This window comes from Mirounga leonina, unplaced genomic scaffold, assembly GCF_011800145.1.
Source record: "Mirounga leonina isolate KUSES-001 unplaced genomic scaffold, KU_Mleo_1.0 Mir_150, whole genome shotgun sequence".
In the NCBI taxonomy this organism is placed as follows: domain Eukaryota; kingdom Metazoa; phylum Chordata; class Mammalia; order Carnivora; family Phocidae; genus Mirounga; species Mirounga leonina.
Genome location: NW_023270374.1, coordinates 34,596,402 through 34,624,058, shown reverse-complemented (window position 1 = coordinate 34,624,058; position 27,657 = coordinate 34,596,402). Strand labels below are relative to the sequence as shown.

The window sequence follows — 27,657 nt, the reverse complement described above, 5'->3', positions numbered from 1 at the left end:
GGGGGAAGCAGGAGTGGCCTCGGGGATCTGCAGGCAGTTAATGGGTGCCCATGAGGCTGGAGAACTTGATGATTAGCTTCTCATTAGAAAGGGTCTGGATGGAGGGTTCACACTGAGCCCCTGGTGGTGGGCACCTCATACCCAAAAGCTCTTATAGATACTCTGGTCTCATTCATTTTAATCCTGACAACACTCCCAGAGGGAGGCGCCATTCCCAGTTTACAGATGAGGCTCAGAGAAGTGGAGTTACACTGATCGGTGACTCCCAGGCCAGAACCGTTGTCACCTCCCTTGGGGAAGCTGCAAGGGTCGCCCTGGTGTTCCCACACCTGGGCATCCGGAGTCTAGCCTCCCAGCAAGCCCTCTCCCCCCATCACTGAATGCCGTGGTACGCTGGTGACATGTAGCAACTTGCTCCCCAGGGGCAAAGCCTTGGTCTGTAGCTCTTGCCCACTCTTGCCCCACTGTCACCATCAGTACCCCACTGCCAAGCATGAAGTTGGGAAGAGAAGCTAACAACTGGTTCTCTAGTGCATACCCTGCACTAGAATATGAGGTTGGGGTGCGTGGTGGCCACGGCACGAGCCCACCTACCTAGTTTATCAGGGGAAAGGACCAAGGTGGCAACAGACCTAGCTAGAAATTCTCGAGTGTGTCCTTGCCTTTATTCTTTTTTAAAACAACACTTGCCTTTATGAAATGTCCCCATGCCTCCTCATCCCCTACGGCTGGCCGTTGGCCCAGGTCCCTGGCAATGACCCAAAATCGGGCTCCATCTTGGACCCTGTTGCCATCCTCCCAGATCTTTCCATCGCTCTCCCACCACATCCCTCCCCTTTCGAGAGGGAGGGTTGACTTTCATTCTCTCTACATAGTGAGCGCTTGGAATCAGGGGTCAGGGTTAGAGTCCCACTTCTGCCTCTACCCTGAGCCTTGGTTTTCTCAGCTCTAAAAGGTGAAGGGGGACAAGGATAATAATGTCTAACTTGCTTACCTCTTGATGCGAGATTAGAAAGCAATAGTGTATATAAAAGCATTTTGCAGAGCATAAAAGACTATCTGGCTATTCTCATTCTTGTTTCTAACACTTGACAAGGAAGAAAGGACACCCATCCAAGGACTTAGAAAACATATGTGCCATTTATTTTGCTTTATAAACTTTTGTTAAAACACACAAGAGTAAGAAATGGTTTTTTTGCTTCTTTGCCCCATTGGGCGGCAGTGACGGGCTCAGGGGTCCACACAGGAGCTGGTGGTAATCACACCCACAGGAAGCAGAATCGCTTGGTGTGAATTTCACAATTCATCCCAGTCAGGGAAAATCACAGAACAATTTGGCAAAAGTAATTGGCTTGGTCATCACACAAAGTCCAAGGGCATACACCTCCAACCCTCTCCTCTGTCCGTGCTGCAGGGAGTCATGTGAATTCTGGAAGCTCCTGAGAGCTGCCCAGAGAAAAGGCTATCTCAGGGGAGGAACTGGAGGGTCCATGCTTGCCCTCCCAACCCTTGTTTAGTTCTCCAGATTTTATATTTTAGGACCAGAACTCAGGTGGCAAAGAGAGAGAGAGAGAGAGAGATTTTCCAATGCCATATCCTCAGAATCAGAAAAGTAAACTGCTCTGTTTTGGGCTTCCTGCATTACAATAAAATTATTAAAATGGAATGGATTTCTCCTCCTGGAAGGGTTAATTTGGGGCTGAGGACTGAGCCCCTGACCCAGAAGATTGCTACTGTTAAAAGCCACTGCTAGCTTACTCCATCCTGTGGAAAATTCTTATCTCAACTTCGCTCCCATGACCGAGGCCTGAGCAACACTGGGGGCTGGAGGAGCAAAGAGTGAGAATGACCACAATGACAGAAAGATTCTGGCTTCCCCACCTTACCCCAGACGAGCCTGGGTTCCCTGACTGGGATTTCTGGGGACTCAGAATGAGGGATGGCTGGGAAGGCTTGAGAGCTCTGAGCATGGGACAGTCTCTCCTGGGACTGGGGACTTAGCTTGGAGGCACGGGCAGGCTGCTCCTGGGACCACTGGAGATGTAGAGGTTTCTCTTGGACATACTGCCCTCAAACCCCCCATGCCTCTGTCACAAAAAGCAATCACTAATGGTGGAATTTGGGGGCACTGCAGTCCTGCCTCCGTCCACTCAGAACAGTCAGCCTGGGGTGGGGATAGGTGGCCAGGCTGACTGTTCACTCTCCTACCTAAGCACAGCTCCAGCCCCACAACACATCTCTTTTGTTCCCAATGGCTAGTAGCACTTTCCAGAATTTTCCCAAAGCCACCAAAATTCCCAAGGATGATGTGCTGGCCGTTCCATTTTGGGGCTTAATGTTTCAGAGCAGTGCTCAAACCCAGGCCTTCTCATCTTTCCCTGGCCCACCCAAACTATCCCACTCTTGGACTGCCAGGCCACATTGGTCCATCTCCTAAGAACCAGACCCCTGACGCCCCTCCCCCGGACTTGGGGAGTGAGGAGAGGAAAGGGGTCCAAGAGTTATGAATTCTCCTGTTCTTTAGCAGACAGGATGCTGGACCCTACCCGGACATCAGTATAACTCCAAGCCAATCTTAGTCCTGGGTGTGGGCAGGGCCCCTGGGAAGAATAAGACTTTGGCTTCTGAGGCTGATGACAGGGGCAGGAAGTCCATCAACTGGCTCACAGTGAGGAGAGAGGGGCCCTTTCAGAGATGCTCAGCCACCCTGGTTAAGAACTCCTATTATGATCCAGGCAGACCTGGGATCCAATCCTGACTCAGCCACTTACTAGCTGTGTGAGTTCTAGGAAAATCACTTAACCACTTAGACCTCAATTTCATCTTCTGCAACAGTCTCTGGGTAATAGAGAAGATGCAATGAGATGATGCATGTCAAGTGCCTTAACACAGCGCCAGAAATGAGGCAGAGTTTGAGAGAGGCCCAGGACGGGGGTAATTCCTCCCTGACATCCTTCTGAGCTGAGCTCGCACCCATCCATCTTCATCTCCAGGTCTCCTCACTCTCACCTGGATCACATCACCAGCCCCCCATCTGATCTCCCTGCCCCCTCCCGGCTCACTGCGCATCCTCCCTAGCTACTCCCAAACCTCAGTGCCTCAATCCTGGCATTCAAGGCTCCTCTGTTGCTCCAAACAGCCTGGTCTTTCCATCACCTCCCCCCTGTGCCCTTCTTCCAACCTGGGGCCTTGCCCAGACTGTTTGCCCCTCCTTGGAAAGGCCTTCTCACCTGCTCTGCTGGCTGGAATCCAGCCCTTCCTTAAAGGCCTAATGCAGAGTCTGCCCCTTTCCCCGAACTTTCTCTGACCACTTCAGCCCCTCCAAGTTCCTGTTGCAATTGTCCACCTTGGGTTGTCCTCTCGTTGTTGACAGTCTGTGGAGAGCATCACCCCAGGTACCCGCCCGATTCCCTAAGAAGGGAAGAGCCATGGGTCAGAGGTGGAATGGTGTCTTCCTTCTCAACAGTCCCACACTGTGCCTAGCCCAGCTAGTCTTTTAAAATGCTCCTGGAATGACTGGGGGACTGTTTGCAAGTCTTCTTCAGCCCCTGGAGAGGTGGCTGTGGAGAAATTAGGATGGCTGAGGAAGGTGAGAGTGGCAGGTGGAGAGAAGCGTTGGAGATTGGGGCAGCAGAACAGGGAGGGGTCAGATGCCCCGATCTGACCCAGCCTTGGAGGGCTCAGTGTCTGGGGACTAGGACAGTACTTGGAGAAAGAAGTACCAGTCTGAAGGGGAAGGGAGCTATTAAGCAAGGTCCCATGTCGTCTCCAGACAGCTGTCCTTTGGGGCTGAAGAAGTTGGGGGAAGGTATGATGAAGGGGAAGGCAGTGGCTTCAGCAAGAGAAGAGTTGTCCAAGGCGGCAGAGGATTTTCCATCTGGGGTCTCCCCAAGTCAGAGCCCTGTCATCCCGAGCAGCGGGTGGAGGGTAGCGATGGGATGTGGCCCACAGCCCAAGTTCTTGGTCCCCTTGCCCTTTCCACTGCTGCCCTGAGACTGGCCTTGTTGTCACAGCTTCCTTCCCTGGGAACAAGAGACCACCGGGGCTCTCTGAGGGGGCTGGGAGGCCAGCAGAGCCCCCGACCCCCCGCGGCTTGCTAGATGACTTCCTGCTTGGTGATGGTCGGCTGGGGGATGGCAGAGGGGGGCTTGACAATGGTGGCAATTGCTCCCGGCAGGAGCTTGTAGGGCTCAGACCCCGAGCCACCTGGCGGTGAGGGCTGTGGAGTCTCAGGGGTAGCTGCAAGGACAGAGAGACAGACAGAGGCTGCTGAGAACTCCAACCTTTTGGGGAGTAACCAGAGTCTTGGGAAGGTTCTTCCCCCTCTCTGAATCAGTTCCCTCTTCTACAAAATGAAAGAATTAAACTACACAATGTCTAAGGTCTCCTACAGCTCAAACCTTCTGAGTCCCAGATCATGAAGTCTAAGTCTGGTGAGGTCGGGAAGGCTATGGCTGGGCCAGGTGTGGCCAGAGGCTTCTGCCCAGGTCCTACCAACCTCCATCTCCTCCACCATTTAACATGGAGATCGAGGCTGCTTCTCCCAAACCAGGGCCCGATTCTGACTCTCTTCAAGGACAGTGGGACATGTGACAGCAATGTCCTTTCTTGGAGAGAAAGAGCAGCAATTGATGAGACCCAAGTGTCTGGCCAAAAATACCATTTCTCTGATATTTAGGTAGATGAATAATGGAAACTAATTGGCCTCACAGCATCATGTATTTGAAACTCAACTTTGACCATGGCCCACTTGGCCAACTTTATTCGATGGACAAGTATCCCAAAGAACAATCTCATGCTAATGGACCACCTCATCCCAATGACACTCTTACTTTTTGGAGAATTTCGTCCAATGACAAACTCACTCTTGGGAGATTTCACCTCAGAGGACCATCTAGACCGGCGGACATCCCCACCTCATGAGTAGTTTCACCCAATTGTGTAATGGATAGTCTTACCTAATTGGGCAGTCTTACTTCAAAGAACAGTTTCACCTAATAGGCAACATCACCTAATGGAATTCTTATCCCAATGGACATGTTCACCCAATGGATCCCTCATCCCAAGGATAGCTTCATTCCATAGAGGCTGTTAATTACCTCACTGAATGAATGGCCTCAGTGAAAAAAAACAGCCTTAACAAATGGACAGTCTCACTCCTCATTCCATACCCTGGAGCACAGAGAACTGTTATATCCCAGTTACCATCTTCTAGACCCACCCATCCTGGCTCCCCTCTTAGGTCCCAACCTCATCCCTTGCTGAGTAGAGCTCAAGTTGCCCACCTGCTTGCCCCCTGGGTCGGGGCCACTCACACATCTGTCCATTGCTGAGATGAGAGGGCATCGTGTTGGCAACAATGACATTCGTGCCCATGTGTTCCTGCATCAGATGTGGGTGCAGGGGATGATGGGCATGAGGTGCATCACTGGAGGACCCTGCAGGTACAGAGAGACTCAGTCAGGTTGGAGAGTCTGATAAAGACCATGGGCCTTGAGGTACCTCTTCCTCAAGTGTGGCCAGTCAACCTGTTTGTCCAATATTGACAGTGCCTGTTGGCTACCGATTTCTGGGTTAGTAAACTGGGGCTTAGCATTCCTATCCATAGGTTCCATGAGGGTCTTGAGAGGACCCAACAAACCAAGAGAACAAAAGTTAAAAGAAAGAAGGAGCGTGTAAGGAAGCTGTGAGATCTAAATATTCTAATGAGTAGTGTATTGGTTGAATATGAATGTAATGGATTTAATCAATGGCTCTCAAAGCTCCATGGCATGCAAGTCCTTCCATTTGGTGCCAACTCACCTTTAGCCTTGTTCCCCCCATGCCTCCGCTTCAGCCAAACTAACCTACTGATAGCACCTGAGGGTTCCCTGTACTTCCCTCTCTCTCCTTTTGCTCATGTTCCTTCCATGAAAGATGCTTCCTCCACACCCCCATGTCCACCAGTCCAAATTCCAGCTCAGATAATTCCACCTTTGGGAAGCCTTTCCTGATTCTCCATACTCCAGTAGGAAATAAACCTTTCCTTCCTTGGAATTCCCATAGTAATTTATCTGTAACCCATCTTTTGGGAACATCTACTTTTCTGTCCATGAGCATTACAATTACAGATATATTTTTCTTCTCTTTGAGGGCCTAGCAAAGTGTCTAGAACACAGTAACTGCTTTAAAAACTGTGTCAGAATAATACCATATAAGATATAGTTTGGTAATGGCTGTGGTCAGTGGTGTGCCATGATGGGATTTTTAGGGCTTGCAAGAGGCCTCTAAAGTTTCGATGATAGCTATCAATATTGAGCATCTATTATGTGCCAGATACTGTTTTACAGCACTTTTCATGTTTGAAATAACTGAATCCTCTCAACTTGAGGCCTATAAGGTGGCTATTATTATTGTCCCATTCTACAGATGAGATTATAGGGCCCAGAGAGATTAATTATTTTACCCAAGTTTATCTGGCAACAGAGCACAAGCTCCATCCTGATCCTTTCTTTTCTTTTTTTTTTTAAGATTTTACTTCTAAGTAATCTCTACACCCAGAATGGGGCTCGAACTCACGACGCTGAGATCAAGATTTGCATGCTCTTCTGACTGAGCCAGCCAGACACCCCTGTCCTGATCTTGATCTCAATGACACTTGATTCATAATTCACAGGGCCCAAGTGAAAATGAGTTAGTAGTTCTCAACTGGGGGAGATTTGGGGCCCTCAGGGGACATTTGACAGTATCTGCAGAACTTTTTGGCTGTCACCCCTACAGGGGTGCTACTGGTATCTCATGGGTAGAGGCCAGGGATGTGGCTAAACAATATACACAACAGCCCCCACAAAAAAAGATTATCCAGTCCCAAATATCTGCTGAGGTGGCCGTTGGCCATACCATCTCCAGAGACCGCGTCACCTCCCAAGTCCTGAATTCACTTAGATCCTGACTCCTATCCTTCCAGCCCACTTCACTGAGTGCTACCACTGCAAAAATTCTCTCATCCCACCATGGCTGTCAATTCCCTGACCCCCACTTCTTAATATCTATCACCATGGCCCCTAATTGCTGGAGTACCACGGGGCTGCCTTCCATCCTGGGCTTTGAACTTGTCCTCCTGATAACTTCCCCCTGGATGTCTACAGTCCTCTCGAGGTTTGCCAAAGTCCAAATGGTCTCTTGGTTCATCTCCATGGCTACCAGCATCTCAGCCTCTACCTGTTTTCCCTCCATCTTCCTCAACTCAGTAAGTCCTGTCACTCAAAGGAAAAATGTAGGTTTCATCCTTGACCCTTCCCGTCCCCCCTCCCCCACATCCGATCAATCAGCAAATCCTGCGTGTTCTTCCTCCTCGCAGATGATCCAGTTTATCCCATCATGCCTTCGCCCCATCCTCCACCGTCCTACCCCCGCCTGGTGACAGTAACATTCTCAGGGGTCTGCCTCTCTGCACCCCTCTGAAACTCACTTTCTACCTAACATTCAGAGTAGTTTGTTAAAAACAGTAGTCTGATTTTCACTCTTTTTAGAGAAGTAGCAATGAAAATAAAATCCAGATTTCTGACCGTGGCCTACATGACTGTACGCTCATGATTTGGTGTCTGCCCATAACCGTCTTCATCTCATGCAACACCCCCTCCCCCACCATCTCACGACCTTATTCTTTCTCGAACACACAAACCTCCCCTGCCTCAGGGCTTTTGCATGAGCTATTTCTGGCTGGAATGTTTTTCTCTTGGCTTTTAAATGTTCTATTTTCTTTCATCCGTTGGGTCTTAGCACAAAGGTCCCCACTTCAGAGAGGCTGTCTCTGTTGGCCAACCTATTAAAATAGGCCCCTTTTCAGTTACGCTCTATCGTAACACTTGCTGAGTTCAAAAATGTAGTTATCCCCTTTATTGTATACTTGGTTACTGTCAGTTCCCACATGCCCTTATGCACACGTGCATGCGCACTCCTACGAAACCTCTGGGAGGGCAGAGCTCTTGTTCTCTGCTGCATCCCCAGCACTTAGAACAGTGACTGGCACACACTAGGCTCTCAGTGCCCAAATAAATGGACCATAGTCCCCATTCTTGATGAAGAAACTGAGGCCCAGGTAGGTTAAGGGATCTGGGCAAAGCCACAGAAGGAGGAGGTGGTGGAGCTGAGAGGTGAGCCTAGGTGTGAGGCTTATCTCTTGCCAGGGAGCCCCGCCCACCTCTCAGCCCCTCCTGGGCCTGGCACGGACCTCCCAGCAGCATCTCCTGCAGCAGGTTGTCGATCTTGGCCATGCCGAAGAGCTTGATAAACTGGATCTGCTCGATCATCTGCCAGGTGATGCTCTGCAGGGTGGGCAGCAGGAGCAGAAGCTCACCGAAGCGGCCGCGGGAGTCGTACTGGCGGTCATTGATGTAGTCCTCCAGGCTCACCTGCACCTGGGAGCGCAGCCGCTTGATCTTGCCCGGGTCGCTCAGCCCCTTGGCATCTGCAATGGGAGGGCATGGGCGAGGGCCTGGCTGGAGCATCTGGGGAGCCAGGACCCAGATCTCTCCTGACTCCTGAGGCCCTGACAGGGGACCTAGTGGCCCAAGGTCACTTGCGGAGTCCTTAGCAGTGCTGGGACCAGGATTCGGGGTCCTCAAGAACCAGGGTACACTAACACATTTATAGCTTCCTGGATGCAGGCAGAAGCATTTCTGTCATATTTCCTGAGATGCAGAACTGGGAGATGGGGGGTGGAAGGGGGTGGGTGGTCAGGACTTCAGGAACATACCCATGAGGGCACCTAGCAACCTCCTCATTACACATGGGGAAAATGAGGCAGGGAGCAGGGAAAGGACTTGGCCCAGGTCATGCATCTAGCGGTTGGCAGATCCATAATGGGGACTTGGGGCTCCTGATCACAGTTGAGGTCCCACTGACCAGACATCAGCATATGTTGCTTCTCTTAGAAGAGTCTCCCCGCTTCCCTCCTCCCTTGCCTGTGTCATCTTGGGGTCTCAGCTTAGGTTTCACCTCCTCCAGGAAGCCTTCTCTGTTCCACCCTCCCAAGCCTGCTTTATGAGTGTCCATCATGCCCTAGATTCCTGTGGTTCTTTTGTCACTACTGGCCACAGAGCACGTAACTGTCTCTTCCACTAGATTATGAGCTCTGGACGGGCAGGCATGTCTTGTTTGTCGTTTTAAACCCACTACCTAGCATCATGCATGGTCAATATTTGTTGAATAGATAACTAGATGAAGGGATGGTTAGATGAATGGAAGAATGAATGAATGAAAAAAAAAATCAAGGAATAAATTCTAGATCCTTAACGTAGAAGGGGATTCAAGTGATTGTCCAATAGTTAAACTCAACCTTCATAGAGGTCACACATTATTTCCTCTTTCATGGACAAAGTAAGTGGCAGAAAGAGAATTTCACCCACACTTCCAGTCCAGGGCTTGCTCCACCAAGCCACATTTGTGCATGATTTCATTCAGTCAACAAACATTTATGGAGCATCACCTACATGTCAGGCCCTATACTAGCCCCTCCGAGCCAAGTTGCTGGTCCTGACTCAGCATCAATAATTCTCCCCATTTTATTGAGCAATTACTATCTGTCCAGCTCCATGCTGAGCACTGCAGGGGATACAGCCTGGGTCAGGCTGTCAAGGAAACTAGAACCAGAAATCTTACTCTTCGAGAAATGGGGTGTGTGGTAGGCAAGAATATAGGCTTGAGACCTAGAGAGTCTGTAGTTCAAATCCAGGCTCTGCCATTTCCTGGTTGTGTGACTAATCTCCCTGCGCCTCAGTTCTCCTATCTGCAAAATGGGGATAGTAACCACTCCTACCTCAAAGGTACCACGTTGTAAGTAGTAAGTGACATAATCCACATAAAGTATTTAGGATGGTGTCTTAGTGAGTGTTCCATAAACTATGGTCATCTCCCTCTTCATGACTGTCATTACCAGGGGTGATCTCCACGTAGGTGGAGCCTAGCACCAAGGGCAGTGCCTGGCACACAGTAGGTCCCCTCTAACGTGTAAGGTGGGAAGGAAGCAAGCAAGGCTCTGGAGTCCAGCATCTTGATATTGTGAAATGAAGTCAGGCTTTGCACAAAGACATAGCTACAAAGCCATTCTTTAACAATGCAGGTGGAAAGTCAGTAGATGGAATGGGGAGAGGAGAGGCGACAGCATATAAAGACAATCAGTAGAGACACTAAAATCGCAGTGAAAATTCAGGAAGAAGATGGGAGAGAAAAGACGGGAGTGGTGAGAGAGAAAAGTGAAACCCTTACCAAGGGCAGGAGGAAAAATGTGATCGAAAACAGCTAAATCAAGAAAGAGATGGCTTAGCATTTTATTTAGAGCCAGAAGAAACCGTTAAAAGACTCAGAAATGGCTCCCCTGGGGAAGTAGGCTTTAGCACGGAAAGTGGGGTACATTTTAAGTATGTGCAGACATTGTTTTGATAAAAAATTTTTGAGGGAAAGAAGAAAAGATGAAAGGAAAGAAAAGAAGGACGATAGGAGGTCAGGAGAGGAAGGAGGGAGGAGGGGACAGAAGGGAAAGGGGGAAAAGAACAGAACGAAGCCTCTGGAGTCTGTGGGCCTTGTCAAGTCACATCATCCCTCTGAACCTGGGTCTTCTTCATCTGTTAAATAGCTCATGCAAACAGCCTCAGCCAATTGTTGTACTGAAGAATGAGGCTGTCTGTGACTGCAGGGTACATAGCCCAGTAGGAGAGGTCTGACTGAGGGCCTGGAGCCTCAGGGGTGGGTGGGGGGTGTGGGCTGTACCTGGGTCAAAGAAGATGATGGCTTTGAGGCAGGCGTACTCGTTGTCATCTATCTGTAGCTCCTGGAAGGGCAGCACCAGCTCATCAAGGATGCGCATGGACACCCGACTCATCTCTGCCAGCTCTGGGCAGTGCCGAGGGACGATGTAGTCATTGCCTGGGTGGGTTGGGAAGGAAAGGGGATGAGGCCGCCACCTTGGGTGTACCCTTCTCCCCAGCTTTGGACAGCCCTTGCCCTTTGCAGTTGCAATGCCACCGGGACCCACAGGAGAGGGCGCATGGAGATTGTCATGCCCATTTTGCAGATGAGGAAGTGGAGGCCCAGATGAAAGGAATGAGTTGTTTGAAGTCATTGGAGTGGGTCTGGAGCCTGGCTTTCTAGGAGCCTTTCATATCACCCATGCTCCATTCTCCAGTATGACCCGTAAGACTAGTGACATTCAAAGGCCACTTGGGAGGCACCAGTGCATCAAGGTTAAGGGCCCAGATTCTAGAACTAGACTGCCTGGGGTTGAAATCCAGTTCTGCAACTAACTAACCATATATATTTGGATAAATTACTTTCTGTGCCTCCATTTTTTCATCTGTAAAATGGGGACAAATAATAGAGCTTACCTCATAGGGTTGTTGTATTAAAGGCGTAATGTTTGCAAAGTACTCAGACTAGTATCTGGCCTGCAGTGTGATCTACATAAGCACTTAAAGTAATACATAAACACGCCATGGAAGCATAAGTGACATAGACCGGGGGCTGTGCCCTTCCTGGCGGCCTCTTGCTCCCGATCCAGAAAGCACACCAGAGCGCACGAGCAATTCCACGGATAACCCCGACTGAGCTCTAACTTTAATGCTGGAGAACTTCCATTCCTTGCGTCCACATTTCCTTGCATCTGAGTGGAGGATCCAGCTGGGAACACTGGGAAAAGGATATTCTTGATCTTTCTCCCTTGCCCCTGCATGCCACCTTGACTCTCCTGTGCCTGGGTGCATTCCATCCCGGGCCTGCCCTCCGCGGAGCCCTGGCTGGGGCAGGCGGCCTCCTTACCTAGAAGCAGAACGTCCTTGAACACCATGGACCGCTTGGTGGCTCCGAGCAGCAGGTGTTCACCAGCATGGGCTCTGAGCAGGGCCACCTGGAAGAGAGAAGGGATGGTGTCTGGCAGCTGCCCCCCTGGGAAGGTGTCTGTACCCCCTGGGAAGGCGCTCTTAGCCAACTCAATGACCCTGGGCAAGTCAGCTTAATGCTTCCCTTGCCTTTACCTGCCTGAACTATAAAATGGGCATCAGAAAACTGCTGCTTCCTCCCATAACCGATAAAACCTGGAAAAGATTTAGCAGGAACCTGGAAGGGGAAAGAACGTGCACTCAGAGCTGGGAGGCCAAATGCTGACTTTATCGTTGAACCGCTGCGTCCTTGGGCAAGCTAAGCTGCCTCTTCCTTCTGGGCCTCATTTCTGTGCCTGATGAAACTTACCATTCTCAGTGTGTGTGTGTGTGTGTGTGTGTGTGTGTTTTCAGCAGAGGTTCAGTGCCTTTCATCAGACTCTCAAAGGGTCTATGAGCCAGAAAGTTCTAAAACTGTGGGTCCTGAATTCCAACCTAGAGGCCAGCTGCAGAAGATTATGAAGAGTACTTTATAAAATGCAGATTCTGAGGCCCTACTCCCAGAGACTCTGAGGCTGTATGTACGGGGTCGGGGGCGGGGGGGCCAAGGATCTGCATTTAACAAGCTCCCTAGCCGGTTCTGACGTGCAGTTGTGTTTGGGGAAATCACTGCTCTGGAAGATCTCCAGGACACCTGTTCACTCGACATTATGAGATTCTAGGGTTCTGAGAGTGAGTTCCAAGAGGTTGGACATGGATGTTGGTTCCCAAGGCCAAGTGTGAGTGCTGGCCTTGGCAGGGGATGAGTTGACATATTCCTTCCCTGCTGAGAGACAAAGCAGCTTTGGCAGCCTGAAGTCCGAGGCAGGGACCCAGCCAGAAGGACGTTGTCTGTCCTTTCCGAACCATCGACTTTGGGGCTTGCAGCAGGCCCAAAGGACGGCAACACAGCAGCTGGTGAAAGTAGGAGCTGGCTGGTAGGCTCAAGGGTCTTGTCCGCCAGGCTGGGTTGGGGAATTTGGGAGCTTTTTTAGCAGCTAAGCTAGGAAGTAAAAATGCTTTCGTTCATTCATTCCTTGGATTGTTCATTCTTTCAGTCATCAAATGTTAAGTGCCTACTAAGCGACAGGACTTCGTAGGAAGGAAGGATGAGAGGGAGGGAGGGGGTGAGAGTCACGTGATAAAGAGCGATGGGACAAGAGGGGCTACATTAGATGGGGAGGTCAGAGAAAGTCACTCTAAGGAGATGGCATTGTCTAGGGCATGGAAGGCACATAGTAAACATTCAATAAATACTCATTTGAATGAAGAAAGGAAGGAATGGGTGAATGAATGAATGAATGAATGAATGGGCAAACTCGGTAACTCCCTCTCCAGATCTGGCAGCCACCTGCCCTTCTTCCTCTGTCCTCCCAGGGTTACATCTTGTAAGTATGACAAGAAAGAGGAGAACGGCAAATCGCCTTGCAGGCGAGAGGCCACTCTCCATGACCAGGACAAGGGAGGCCAAGGATGCTTATTACTGAGCACTTCCCATTCACCAGGCACTGCGGAGGGCTTTTGTCACTGACCCCGGTGGCTCTCAAACCCAGGGGCAGAAGCCCTGGAAGCAAATCCCAGCCCTGTGGCTGTCTTGCTCTGCAACCTGGGGCAGATCCCTTTCCCTCTCTAGACCTCAGCCCCTTTATTCGATGCTATCCAGCCTCCTAGGTTTCAATGGATTGATGTCCAAAACAAATCAAGAAGTGAACAAACTTGGAAAGTGGTTCCTGGGGCAATACCGACAGATTTGGGGTGTTCTTTGGAGGACAGTGCCCCCCCCCCCCCAGTTCTCCCAGGTGTGTCTCAACTCTCTTGGGCAAGATGGGCTCCTTATACACCATGAATGGGGAGCTGGGAACCCTCCTGACACGGAGGCTATTCCGGGGGTGGGCAGGCAGGGTGGGGGTGTTAATGATTGTCCCGTGTCGCTGGCCACCCGTCACTGCTCTCTAAGAATGCTCTGAGCCCCAGCCAGGGAGGTTTGGGTGGGAAATTGAGGTTAACAATTGCTCAGCTTGGGGGTATCTTATTGCCCTGCTGAGCCCCTGGGAAGGAACAGAAGGGATTAAACATTAATACAGACTCTCCAGCAGAGGGGACCAGGGCCAGCACAGAAGGAGCAGGGGAAAAGGCAGGGGCAGCTTGGCCGAGATCCCTGGCCTGTCGTCCCTGCCAAAGCAGGGAGGGATCCATGAGACAGAGCATCTGATCCAGGCCCCAGTGTGAGGGTGAGGACCAGCCAAACCAGTGTTTCCACAGTGTGTCCCACCATAGGATACTAACAGGTGTTCCAAGAGAGTCTGGGGCTTAAGGGAGTTTGAGAAGCCCTGGGTCCCACAAAGTTCAGTGCCTTCCTTGCTTGAAGGACTTCTCAGAAACCTTCACAGACTAACACATGTTGCCAGTGTGTTGTGCAAACGTGCAAAACAGAGAAGCAAATGCACCAGGAGCTGATGTCTGGGGCACTGTCCAAGCTTCTCTCCGAGCTGAGAAGGTGACCCAGTCCAACAACCCTTTCCTAGACAAGAAAGGCCTAGAGGTGCCTGGTCAGGAACGATCATTTGCAGTATCTCAGAAACTCATCTGTCCTCAGATGTGCGTGCCCCCCCCCACACACACACCCTCATCTTGCTGCACCAGCCTCTTCCTTCCCCCAGCAGCCCCAGGACAGTTTTGGTATTCCAAAGAAGGTACTTTGGGGAATAAAAGGCTGAGTTAAACCATCTTGGTGGGATACAAGAATGAAAGTGACATTTTGGGAAGCCAGCTGTGGCCTGGGCCATGATGTAGATGCCGCATTACATGATTTATGCATTTTAAATGGTAATGTCTTTATTTTCTTCTGAAACAGATATTATAATTCCCACTTTACAGATAAGAAAACTGAGACTCAGAGAGAGGAAGCAATTTGTCCAAGATCACACAGAGCACCAGTCTCAGAGCCAGGGCTTTAGCTCAACGCTCATAATCCCTGGCCCTGGGGCCCTGTCCACATGCCCACAGGAGAGCTGTCTGGTGCAGGAGTGTGGTGGCTAGGAGCCTGGACTTTGGAGCTTGCCTACCAAAGTACACTTGCATGCACAGTGTTCTAATCCCAGCTGTGCTGGATACTAGCTGTGTGACCTTGAGCAAGTTACTTAACCTCTCTGTGCCCCAATTGCATCACCTATAAAATGGGAATGATAATAGTACCTAACTCATAGGGCCACTGGATGGATTAGATGAGTTAAGATTTGTATGGTGATTTAAACAGCTCTGGGCACACATGAGCACCATGTGTGTTCTGTTAAACAGAATCAAACTAATCCGAGGCTATATCCCAGGTGGGCCAGCAGGACCCACCTGCCCAGCGTCCCCACTGCCCGCAGAGTGTCTGCTCTCACCTGGTCGTCCAGAGGGAGCTCGCAGAAAGCAGGAATGTACTTGGCCCACTCAACGAGCACCAGCAGCTGCTCCTTCATGGACTCGCACACGTCTGCGATGCTGGCGATCTTTTTCGCCCGAATGTCTCCATTGATCCCGGAGACAGGGGAGGTGATCTGGCGGAAGTGAAGGACAATGTTGGGGATGGCCAGGCCCTCCCTACAGCCTCTGCCCCCTGCACAGAGCGCCGCCCCCCACCCCCACCCCACAGATAGTTTCCCTGTCGGGAAAAGGGGAGATGGACTGTGGACGCTCAGGAGGAAGCTCAGGGGCAAATGAAGAGAAGAAAAGATGCTGACGAAGGCAGATATGAGGAAGGAGGACTCCCCCTGGGCCTCTACCGGGTGCCTGCCCCCCACTTCCTCCTCTGCCAGCTCCTTGGAACCCCAAGGAAACCCTCAGCCCTATAAGAGAAGCAGGGGGAAAAAAATCATCATTCTCATCTGACAGGTGAAAAAACCACAACCCAGAGAGGTGCTGTGACTTGCCCAAGGTCACACAGCAAGGGACGGGCTGAGCCCGTTTGCCAAGCTGTCTACTTGTCCATTAATCTGTTCTCTTAGGGCTAAACTGATCTCAGGCCTTCAGTGAAAGCCAACTCTGCCTGGCCTGCAGAATGTGTGCAAAAGGATGAACTAGAAAGTGCCACGGAGTGCCAGGCCTGGGTTCGAGTTCTGTCTTTGCTACTAAACTGGCTCAGTTTCCCTTCTGGGATATCCCAGGGCCCTTCAGACGGTTGCTCCAGGGCCTGGCTGGGGAAGACAGAGGTGGAGGCGAGACTCCTCTTTGGTGTGTGGGACCACCAGGTTGTAGAGGGTCATCCGATACCTGCTGGGACAGGACCTCGGCCTGCAGCAATGCGCTGATGGAGGGCAGGCTGCTGTCCTCATAGCTTGACCGGCGAGTGCTGATCCGGTCCCGCTCATTTTGCACAGCTGTAAGGAGGCAGAGAGAGGTGAGGATGGGGGGACAGGGATGGGGCGGAGGGGAGGGTGGTCCCCTGACTGCTGAGGAGCAGATGAGGTATGAGGGGAGAGAGTCTGACCCATAAGGAGATACTGCAGGGCTGACCTGGAGTAAAGGAAACACGGTTGGAGGTGGGAGGAGGGGCCATCCGGCGGGCAGAGCCTGGATCGGCATGCGGGAATGAGGGGAGACGGATTCCAAGCCAGCGTGTGGAAGAACCTTCGAAGCACCAGAACGGCCCCCCACCCAGTACAATGGGATGTGGTGGGAGTGATCCACTGGTCCCTGGAGGGATGCAACATAGTGACGCCTTGGCAGAGGGTTTAAGATGGGTCTTGAGTATTGAAGAGGAGATCTATCTAGATGACAGATTTTTAAGCTCTGTTTTGGAAAAGGGTCCCTTTTGTTCCAGATGAAAGTGTGTAAAACAAGGAAAATGAATGGCCCTGGGTGACATGGAGATGGCCCAGGCATTCCTGAATACCGAGACAGAAGACCCGGAAAAGAGGATCTGGAGGCCCCCCTGCCCCGACAGTCTCATCCATCAGCAGGAGGCTAACCCTCCCTCTCAGAGACAGCACGAAAGAGCCCCAGCTCCCTCCTGCCCCATCGCTGGGCTCTCCTCCAGGAACTCAGAGCCCCAGGCCTCCACTAGGGCCTCCCTACTAGGGCCCCACACCTCCCTGCGCCTCCCCATCCGTGTCAGCCCTGGCCTAAGATAGAAGACGGACCTTCTGCGGCCCTGGCCCCGTCCCCTGGAGTCCAAGAGGCCTCACTGTGGAGTGAGGCTTTGCTGAAGCTGGCAGGAGACCCGGTGCCTGTCTGGACCTTGCCACTCACTCTCTCTGTGCTGGTACGCATCACATCCTCTCTCGGGGCCTCAGTTTCCCATCTGTAAGCTTGTCCATCTCTCTTTCTCAGACCACCTCTGCTCATGCCCACATGCCGTCCGGAACCCCCGGCTCCGGGCTGGTCCCTGCTGCCTCTTCCCAGGAGCAGCTCAGGCTCTCCTCGCTGGTCTCTTTGCTTCTGGCCTCGCCCTGACTGTCCGGGCACCTCTCCGAAGACAAAGCCATCTGCTACAACCGAACCCGGTCACATCCCCCCACTGCTCAAAACCGGTGACTCCCCACCTCACGCGGAGCGAACACCTTCGTCTAGGATCCCACTCTGCCCGCCAAGCTGCCGCTGCCCCCCTGCCTGGAATCCTGCTTCCCCCACAGCTTAGCTGCTTCTTCGCTTGGCGCCTGGCTCCGTGCAAACGTCACCTTCTCGGAGACACCCACTCTGACCGCCCTGTCTGATGCGGCATTCCCTCCCTCAGGCTCTGCACTTTATGTCTCCTGCTTTCCTTCTCTTCGGGGGCCCTTATTATAGAATCTCTTGTTCATTCCTTTACTCTCTGTCTCTCGATGGGAGGGAAAGCTTCAGAAAGCTAGAACTCCGTTCCTATTCACTGCTGCAGCCCCAGCGACTAGCACAGAGCTTGGCGGACGGCAGGTGCTCAAGAAACGTCTGTTGAGTGAGCGAAAGAAGCTCTGATTCCTAGGTGGGCCCTATTTCTCAGTGGAATGTCCACTGCCGCCATTCAACTTTCTCTTGATTTCACACATCACTGAAATCAGAGAATGAAAGGCAGACGGCGTAAACCGGGCCCCAGCGTGAGTGGGCTAGGACAGCGGTCCCCAGGTCGGAAATCTCTCCTGACACCCACCGCCCCGGCCAGGGCCAGCCCCAGGGCCGCTCCCCTGCACACGTGGCGGCCCTGCTCGTGACACCCCTCCCAGCCACCAGCGCCCGCACCCACCAGGGCGCCGAGGGGAGGCGGGCCCAATAAAAGGGCTGCTGTCAGCAGCTGCGGATTGGGCTCCCCAAGGTTAGCCAGTGTTATCAGTGCCCAGCGCGAGCTCAGTCACGGAATGATGTTTTCCAAATGTTTGCTCAGTATTAGCAGGGTCGGGGACCTAATGTAACTTCTATTGAATATTAACCGACCCGGCCAGAGGAGGAGAGGAGGATGAGCCTGTCTTCCCCGAGAACCCCTGGACGGGGCCCATGGGGGGGCTGGGCCGGCGTTCTGAGGAAGGGCCCATCAGAGTGCCCCTGGCCCATGGCCAGCCTGTTCCTGCTGCACCCCAGCCCGGCTTCCTGGGTGGGCTTCCATCCAGGGGCTGAGCATTCGTCCTGGGTCTGCCAGCCGAGCCCCAGGTAGGTGCTGTCTCAGGTTATAGGACAGAATCGAGACCTGCTATTGGGCCCACTGACCCCCAGCTTTCTCCCCAGAGTCTTTGTCCCTTCAGGGAACCCACTTCTGGCCACCGTGGAATATCCTCTGGCCAAAGCTCACAGGCCTATGGGATTTGGAACCCTTCCCTGTGGTCAAGGGGAAGTCTCAGGAATCCAGACCAGAGACGATGCCCCCAGGCCGAGCCCTCCCAGTTTCAGTCCAGGGAGCTTGGTGCGTGCCCAGCTCAGGGGAGCCTGACTCCACCCGATCATGTCGCCTGTCTGGCTTGAATTTCCCCACCTGTAAAGTAGGGAGGGGGTGGATTTGGTGACCTTGCCTCCATCTGGCCAGTCCATAAATCCTGTTGGCAGCACAGGCCTTCCTGTGGTCAGGGACCACTTCTGGGTTTCAGTTTCTGAACCCTAAGCTATCAGAGAAGAGAAATGAAAACTTGTCCCAGCTCTCCTGACCACGGAGGCTTCCGCCGAGAATCTCTCTCAGCTTTGGGGACTTCCCACCAGGCTGACGAGGGGTGTCGGGACTACAAGACTTTGGTAGAACTGGTAATACTCTATCTTCCCAGAGCCTGACCACCGTGATGACCGAACACCATGCCCCCCAGACCTACTCTCGAAGCCATCACGCAACTGCAGGTGCCAGGATCTTCCGGTTGACTGAGGCATGCAAATCAGCACCAACACTGACCAGCTCACACTCACGTGCCATCAGCCAATGCTCCCATCCTCCTGGCCTAAAGCCTCCTTCCCTGAGCCAAGAAGCTTGGCCTATCTTCGAGGCTACTAAAGCAGAATGGCCTGGGGCTCTCCCTCCCCTTCCAGGAGCCAGGATACGGGGCTGCAGCCTCCTTGGCAGCTCAGGTGGAGGACCAGGGAACAAAGACACATGCCCCCAGGGGGACTGGTAGATCAGTGAGTGGGTCGCTGGACTCCCAGAGCTGGAAGGCATCATTATCACCTCCTCATTTACAGACAGGAAAACCGGAGTCCAGAAGAAATGTCTCCAAAGGGACACCCGTGTCAACGACTCCGGATGTTTAGCAAGAGACATATATAAAGACTGACCACGTGTAGGCACCAGGCCCCGTACAAGCTAGGCAGGCTGCCAATCCTTTTCCCACCTGCTTGCCGCAAGGCCTGAAATTTTACCTCGAGAGCTTCATGCTCTGGAACCTGACACCTTAGGCTGTGGGGGAACAAAACCACTGGCTGTGAGAACCACAGATCCTGAGGCCCCTACATTGTATGCTGTCTTTCCCTTGCCTCCTACTGCTCATGTGTGGGTTATAGTCCCAGTTCTCACATTCCTCATTCCACAAGGTGGTACCCAGCTTGAAGGAGAGGGTGTCAACCCCACTGAAAACTGGGGAGCCGGGAGGGGGGCACTGCCCTTTGAAAAAGCTCCCCCCCCGACCTGAGACCCTGCGCCCCGCCCACCCAAGATCTGGGCGCTATCATCGTGGAGTTGGCAGCAGGAGGGGGCCTTGGAACCCCCCCGGGGCCTCATAGGGGTCAGCAGGCCCAAGTCCCCAACAGGACTCGTGAGCTCAAAGCAAGGCCCTGCAGGGACGACACACAGACCCACTTCCTAGGGAGAGGACAGGCGGAACAGGGGCTCCGAGGCAGAGATTGGGGGGAGTGCCCCTCCTTCACGGTTGGCTCGGGCAGCTGGTCCTGGTTCCTGTCCTTCGGTGGTGTGTGTGTACAGGACTAGACCAAGGGCTGGGCTGGTGGGCGAGGAGTGAGGGTCTGGTGCCAGAGCTGGGGAAGGTGAGCGGAGGGGAGAAGGAGACGGAGTAGTTAAAGGATTTCTGCTTCCTGAGCTCGGGCTGCAAAAGTTGTAAACGTCCCTGAGGTCTGGAGGTCATAAAGGAGGGAACGTCGAGGTATCGCCAGACAGCACCCAACTCTAGTCTGAAGCACCGGGGGCAAACCTCAGGGCTTGCACTGAGCAGCTGTGGGGCCTCAGGCAAGCTGCCGAACCATTCTGGGCCGCAGTCCCCTCAACCAGGAAAAGGGAGAATGACCATAGTGCCAGCCACATAGGGCGCCGCGTCACTCGTAGAGAAGCCCTGCCCAGTGGCTGGCGTCTGCTGCTTACCCGAGGCCTGGAGAGGACTCTAAATGTGCTCTGGTCTTCCCCTCCACCTCCACCCAGGGCAAGTCTGACGCCTGGTTCCCGCTCCGCAGAACGTGAAAACTTTGGGTCACCCGATACTCAAGAGTGAAGACTAAGGAACGGGGTGGGGGGGCACTTGTCCCGGGGACAGGAAGCTCAGGAAGAGAGACCCCCCACCCCGTCCCCACGGCCCACATTTGCTGAGTCTAGGTGGCAGGCACACGGACATTTGTAATGTCACTCTCCGCTCTCTTCCTCTTTGCAACAGTACATTAAGAGAAAACGCCCAACTGGGCGCCCGTCGTCGCCGTGGCGCAGGTAGGGGTGGTGATGGCTGGGAACCTGAGCAGCCCAGAGTGAGCGCTTATCTCTTTCTCAAGACCAAGCCCAGCCCCGCCCTGTGGCCAGATTGCCAGGCCCTCCCTCCTCTCAGCCATTAGCCATTCACCCCGGGGCGTCACTGAGTCATAAAGCCTGGTCGCAGTTGTAAATGGCTGTGGCTGGGGGGGGGACGGCGGGGGGGGGGACACGGCGGGGGGACCAGGGGTGCGGGGGGGAGGGCAGCGGGCGGAAGCTGGAGGACGGAGGCTCACCTTCCTTCTTCATGCCAGCCCGGAAGCACTTCTTGAGCCTGCAGTAGCGGCACTGATTCCTCTTGTCTTTGTCCACCACACACTGCCGACTAAACCTGGGGAGGGCTCGGATGGTGGGATGCAGAAGGCACAGCCCTCCCATCCCAGGGCTGAGCTAGAACGCTGGCCATCCCCGCCTTGACTCCCAGCCTCCCTGCCCCCATCACGAGAGTCATGCTAACCACGAGAAAGGCCTCTTTCGTGGACTCTCTAAGAATCCACCCCTGTCCTGCTGAGGCTTGGAGAGGTGGCACGTAGCCCGGGATCACTCAGCCTGATGGTAGAACTGAGTTGGGAACTCTAGCCCCTTGAGGACGGGGCACTGCTCTCCCTCCCACGTTCTAGGGAAGTCCAGAGCCCCTGGCAGGCTTCTTGTTATGGCTCAGAGCCAGTACGTGGTTGGCCTAAGTGACTCTCTTGTAGGCAGAAGCAGTGCCCCACGGGCGGGGAAGGGCAGACCCCTGAGTGTCAATGGGGGCTCTGCCATTGATTCAAGCTGGATGACCTTGGACAGATTCCTGGCCCTCTCCAAGCCACAGCTTCCTCATCTATAAAACAGGAAGATTCATAGCAACCGTGTCAGAGGCGTGTCGACAGGCGGGAATGAGAAAATATGTGGATGGGACTTGGCACAGCATCTGCGGATGGCAACTCCTCATAACTGAATGCTATTATTTTATTATTGTTGTTACTCAGAATGGGAGGTGCTTTCGAAGGAAGGATCCCCAAGGCCTTGGGAAGCCCTTGGGGTAGGCAGAAAGGCCTGAGGCCAATCCCCTATTTGCCCCAGGAAAAGCACCAGGCTGGGGGATGGGCCCCATCCTCTGAGGCTTCAGAGGAGGCTTGATGCCAAGCCTCGTGGATCCTCATTTGCTAAATCGGAAAAATAACGATGGGCTTGTAGGGCTAGTTAAATACATACAAAGACTCAGTATGTCTGACATACAGTAAGTGCTCAGTAAAGGGCAGCTGGTAGCTTTATGATCAGTGAATGAGGTTCCTAGAATGGATGTTTCCATCTGGATCCCCGAGGCCTCAGAAACCAGAGGAAGCTTTAAGGCCTCAGAAGGCAGATGCCTCTGGGACCTAGTGAGGGAGCAGACAGACTCTGGGGAACATCATTAGCCCAAGCGTACCCATTTCCCAGCTAGAGAAATCAAGCCTCTAAGCAGGGGCTCCTCACCTGCAGGAGTACATGTGGTTCTTTCTCACGCTCCTCCGGAAGAAGCCCTTGCAACCGTCACAGCTCGAGGCACCGTAGTGTTTCCCAGTGGCCCGGTCCCCACAGATGGCACACAGGGCGCTGACACCCAGGCTGTTGGGTGCGTTGAGGTTGGCACCTTCTGATGGGGATGTGTCTGCACCAGAGGAGACAAGCGTGAGGACTCAGGAGGGGCCCTGCTCTCCTGGGGGCTTAGGTACAGAAACCAATATGAGCATTGTGGGGATCTCCCCCTCAGGGCTTCAGCCTTATCCAGACCCGGGTGCTGTTCCCACTCCCTCAATGACCTTGGGCAAGTCCCTTGGCATTTGGAACTCCTGTTTTGCACTTATTACTTAGGGATGGTTGTGACAATGACTTACCAGAGTCATTAGTGAGGGTCTGCTACTCCACGGTGGAGACTGCTAGGCCCAGTTTTTTCTGGGAAGTAATGAAAACTTGACCACCCCCTGGGATGCATCTGAACCTTAAAGACCCTGACTCACTGGGCACATAGACCCCCAACATCTGCTCAGAACCTGCTCAGGTTGTATCCAGAGGCCTTGCAAACTCTCCCAGGGAATTGGAAGACATGCACCAAGGACAGTGGCCCATCTGGCCCCCTGGGAGGGTCATGGCAAGGTTCTGGGAATCTTCCAAGTACCACCTGCCTCAGACGCAAAACCATTGCATCTATATAAGTCTGAGAAGGGGGTAAGAGACAGGCGGCAAAGAGCTTGGATGGGGTGCTTGGGGTCCTTGGGTGCTAGTGCTCGTGCTGCCACTAACTCATCTGTGACCTTGGGTGAGTTCCTTTTCCTCTCTTCAAGGTCCCCCTGGGCCTCAGTCTCCCTAACTGTAAAAGGCAGCAGTTCAACTGTTCCCAGTTGTTTGCAATTTTTTTTTTTAAATTTCAGTAGCCGAACCATCTTTGTGTAACCAGATCTTCCATCAAGGATAGACAGACCTCTTGGAGATGATAAACGCCGTGGACCATCTCTCCGGAAAAAATGCGCGCAAATGCACACTACACAGTCATACATACACGGGTTTCCATGGATCCCCTGAATCCGACCTTGAATTCCTAAGGAACACCCCACTGAGAACTGGAGAGGGGCATCGTGCTGCAGTTAAGGACATACATACATGCTATAGCCCTTCTGCCAAGCTTAAGTCTGAGTTTGCCTACTTCTTAGCCGGGTGACATGGGCTGCCTGAGTTTACTCCATGTCTTTGTTTCCTTGCGTGTGAAATAGGGAGCATAATAATCCCCTAAGACTGCGAGGAGGATTTAGTGAATCAGTGTAGGTGACATGCTCAGTACATAAAAAGCATTGTTATCAGCATTTGTGAAGGAGTATCTTTTCTGCAGAATCAAACTCCTGGAGCAGATGACATCCAGCCTTCAGGCGTAAGCGGACACCGCCGCATCTCATCTCTGCTGTCGCCTGGCTGACATCTCCTAGATTCCTGAGGGTGCCCAGAGCTCGGCCCCCTCCACTTGGTGAATTATTCCCGGAGATGGGGATAATTGTTAAGCCACGTTGGTGCCCTTTCTCCCTCAGCCTCACCTCCCTCAACCCCTGGGGAGATATGACCCCACAACTCCTGGCCGTTCAGGTGGAGGCTGGGGGCGGGGGTTCCTCCATCCTGCGCAGAAGGGGCCGGGTGCTGCTGAGTGTTTCACCTCACCACTGCATTCGGCAGGCAGACTCCATTCTCCGGGTGAGAACACCAAGGCTCAGAGAGGACCAGTGACTTGCCCAGGGTCACCCCACTCCTGCTAAGTGGAAGAGCCAGATTTACAGCCCAGGTGTGCTGGATGACTGTGGCCCGTGCTGGACGACTCTGGCCCACGCTGCCCTTGCTAGGGTGTCTGCTGGGGCCTCGGATGAACAAAGACCCTGCTGTTGTCGCTTCTTCCAAATCAGGGGTGGGAGACAGGTGGGGAGCTCTCCATGGAGAGCTGGAGCCACCAGCTCAGGAGGTATGTAAAATGTAATCCCAACACTCACGCCCCTTCAAAGGCCAGTAGAGAACGCAGACCCTTCTTACGGATGCCCAGTGTCCTTGAGACGACCCATGTGGGGCGAGGACCAGCTACCAGTGCTGAGCACCAGGGGCCTCACCTTACTGAGTCTTCCCGTTAGCTCTGGGAGGCAGGCGCTGTTAGGTGTTCCCATTTGACAGACGAGGAAACAGAAGCTCAGAGAGCTTCCTCAGAGAGGAAAATGGCTTGTGGAGTTCACACAGGTAGGAAGGATCTATGCCCAACTTTTGAGCCCAGATCTTTCTGGCTCCTGAGCCAGAGGCCGTGCTATCCACGGGACACCAGTGGTGGCCTCTGCTTCGGGTGCATGCGACTCCTGGAAGGTGCAGGCTCTGAAGGGGTGATGGGGCTGGCCCCAGGGAATAGTCTGGGGCTGGGCAGTATCCAGGAGTGTGACAGCACACAATGTCCCCGGGGGTCACACGACACCCTGCCTAGTGCAGAAGCTTTTTGCTTACCATTTGCTGTGATTTTCCCCTCAATTCCCTTACATGGACACTCCTCAAAGCTGGCTGGCCAGCAGGCCTGCGGTGATTAAACCCATTTTGCAGCAGATAGAGAGGCCAAGCAAGGGGACAGGATGTGCCCGAGGTCGCACACTGGGTCCACGGCAGGAACAGGTGAGCAGCAGGTGAGGCTGACCATGGGCATGGCAGTCACATCTTTCTGACTAAGCCAATCTGACCACAAGCATCACAGACCTTGGCTGAAGCTGCAGAGCCATGGAAGGAAGGCAGGTGGCAGGCTGACCTTGGTCACCTGCCACACACCTTATTTGAGGCTGGCCTGGGGCCTTTCCCCTCTAGAAGCTTCTTAGCTTCCAGGCTTCCTCCCTTCCCCTACCTCCTTGGGGAGGAGAACCTCCCACCCCAGCTTCAGATGTGCTCTTGGTGGTGTGGGAACAAATATATAAACCTGGGGAGAGACAACGTGGGCAACAAAATCAGCTCAGAGAGAAATGGACGTGTGGCTCAGGTGAACCTCCTTTGGCAAACGGCAATTATCAACGCCCTGCATATCATGTCTGCATAATCGAGTTTAGCGGAGAGTACTGATCACCCCCCGGTCCAGGAACGCGCACCTGGACAGGAGCAGGTACAAACAGGGGCACGAGACAGAATGCGCATACAGTACATCCGTCCAGAAAGCACAGGGCACACTAACAGATCCGCATCCACAGCGCCTGTGTGCGAACATCCACAGATACGCAGACACACACTCACTGCTGCTTCCGTACACAAGCAAGACAAACACACGCACCTCTGGACACACCAGCGAACACAGGTGCAGTAATCAAATACAAACGGAAACGGACAGAACAAGCGCACACAGACAAATGAACACAAACATGCAAATGGATTCCCGGAGGCCCATACGTGCCAACACAGGACCCCCCCCGCCCACACAGGAGTGCACAGAAACTCGTGCACACACACCTAGACGAGGCCATGAGCACACCACAGCATACATTGCTGATTGGCATCTCACTGAACAGAACTTCCCTAAGAACTCCATTTTCTAAATGGGGCGTTCACCCCAGGAAAGTCCCAAAGACACCCAGTGATGCCTCCATCCAGAATCTCCAGGGACAGAACACACCTTTCTATCTCTCTGAACCTAAGCCCAAAGGGTTCAGGAAAGGGCATAGTCGGGCCCAATTATTGGAGCTAGACGCAAAGGGGGAGGTCACCATTATGTCGCCGCTCCCAGTGACGCACTGAGCAGAGATAGCCTTGAGGTACCAGGGACTGGCCGGGCCAGATAGGAATACCTGGGATCCACTTTTGCTGGAGAGTTGCCCACGCAGGTCTCCCCTCACCCAGAATGCCCCTGGTCGCTGTACCTGGGCACACCTGTTTCACCTGTACTGACCTCTAGACCCGACCTGCCCTTTTCTATCATCTCCTCCCAGCCCAGCATTGAGTGCCACAGACCCGCTCCCCAGCGGCACACCTGGCACACCTGGGCACACCTGCCCCCACCTACCATTGCCCATCGTCAACACCTGCACATTCTCGAACTCGAGGGTGGTGTAGGCTGGGTCCAGCGCGGCACTGTAGTCAGCCATGTCCATGTCGACGAGGGTTTTGGAGAGGCGCATCCTCCCCTCCCACACCTCGGCCGCTCGCCCTGCCCAGGATGCCCACCCCGAAGTCTCCGGGCAGAGCCCCGGCCCCCGCCCTCCACCCTCCCCACCGCCTCCTCCCAGGGGCCCTCTCTGCCTTCCTGCGTTTCAAACCGTCCTCTGGGAGGATCTGCCGGGAGTCTTGGCCTAGCCCCTGTGAAGGGGTGGAGGCTCTGCCGGGGAGGGGTGGGGGTTAATGGTTAATCGGCTCCCCCACTGGCGGAGAGGCTGGGCGGGGCTGCAGGGATTTGGCTATTTGTTGGTTTCTGGTGGACACCGGGGTGCTATTACAACAGTTGGGGCCCTACCTCCCCGATATTCAGTTATGGATTTCTGCAAGATGGGCACGCTAACTCGCCGGCACTCATTTGACCCCTGACTCAGCCACCCCCCCCCCCAGGTCATTGTTGCCCCAAGTGAGGCATTCTAACTGATATGCTGAGACACTGACAGCCCACCTCCAAGATGCCCTGATTCAGTAACTTCCCAAATCATTGACTTCTACCCTCAATGCTCTCGAGGAGATAAAGGTGCCTTGTGGCACGTGAATTAAAGGCCTAAATCCCAGGCCCCAGACACCAATCTTCTGGATCCTCCTTCTGGGAACTCCCTTCCAGTTGCCCACCTCCCTGGGGCATAGCATGGACTCACCCCGGGTTCTCCTCCCCTGCTCCCCATGACACCCCCTGTGGCCGCCACCAGCCCCCACAGAGGCCAGTTGTTCAAGCCCCGCCAGACGCCGTCCCCCAGTGCCCTCACCTCCTCCTGCTTCCTTCCCCCGCCCCCCTCAACGGCCGGAGACTTGCAGCCCCATAGACCTGGATTACACTCAGGTGCCTAGCCCCTACCAATCATGACTTAGGGCAAATGATTCTCCTCCTGCAGCCTCAGTTTCCTCCTCTGTAAAAGGCATCATCGACCTCAAACGGTGACTTGAGTATTAAACCAGATGGTACCAGGCAGCACCTATCAAGTGTACATCCCTCCTCCCCCCACCATCCCA

The 27,657-nt window shown here is 53.4% G+C and overlaps 1 protein-coding gene across 2 annotated transcripts; it reads right to left on the bottom strand.

The window, feature by feature from the left end:
* Positions 1–1,137: 1,137 nt before the first annotated feature.
* Positions 1,138–26,630, bottom strand: HNF4A (hepatocyte nuclear factor 4 alpha). Of its 2 annotated transcripts, none has more exons than XM_035005700.1 (10): positions 26,516–26,630; positions 22,462–22,636; positions 21,240–21,334; positions 16,146–16,252; positions 15,278–15,433; positions 11,794–11,881; positions 10,750–10,905; positions 8,213–8,449; positions 5,286–5,438; positions 1,138–4,239 (listed from the first exon to the last, which is right to left on the bottom strand). In XM_035005700.1, the coding sequence occupies exons 1-10, from the start codon at positions 26,628–26,630 to the stop codon at positions 4,097–4,099; spliced, it is 1,425 nt and encodes a 474-aa protein (XP_034861591.1). In that variant the 3' UTR covers positions 1,138–4,096. The 2 variants fall into 2 exon arrangements, with proteins under 2 accessions (XP_034861591.1, XP_034861592.1); XM_035005701.1 differs by having other exon boundaries at positions 4,097–4,239; positions 5,316–5,438.
* Between the last annotated feature and the right edge of the window lie 1,027 nt (positions 26,631–27,657).

Bases quoted from the DNA above. Each gene is read 5' to 3' on its own strand.
- HNF4A (XM_035005700.1), bottom strand. From the start codon at position 26,630: ATGCGCCTCTCCAAAACCCTCGTCGACATGGACATGGCTGACTACAGT. The intron at 11,882-15,277 runs GTGAGAGCAGAC...TCTCTCTTCCAG, and splicing joins AGCTCCCTCTGGACGACCAG to GTGGCCCTGCTCAGAGCCCA. The intron at 10,906-11,793 runs GTAAGGAGGCCG...CAACCCACCCAG, and splicing joins CAAGGACGTTCTGCTTCTAG to GCAATGACTACATCGTCCCT.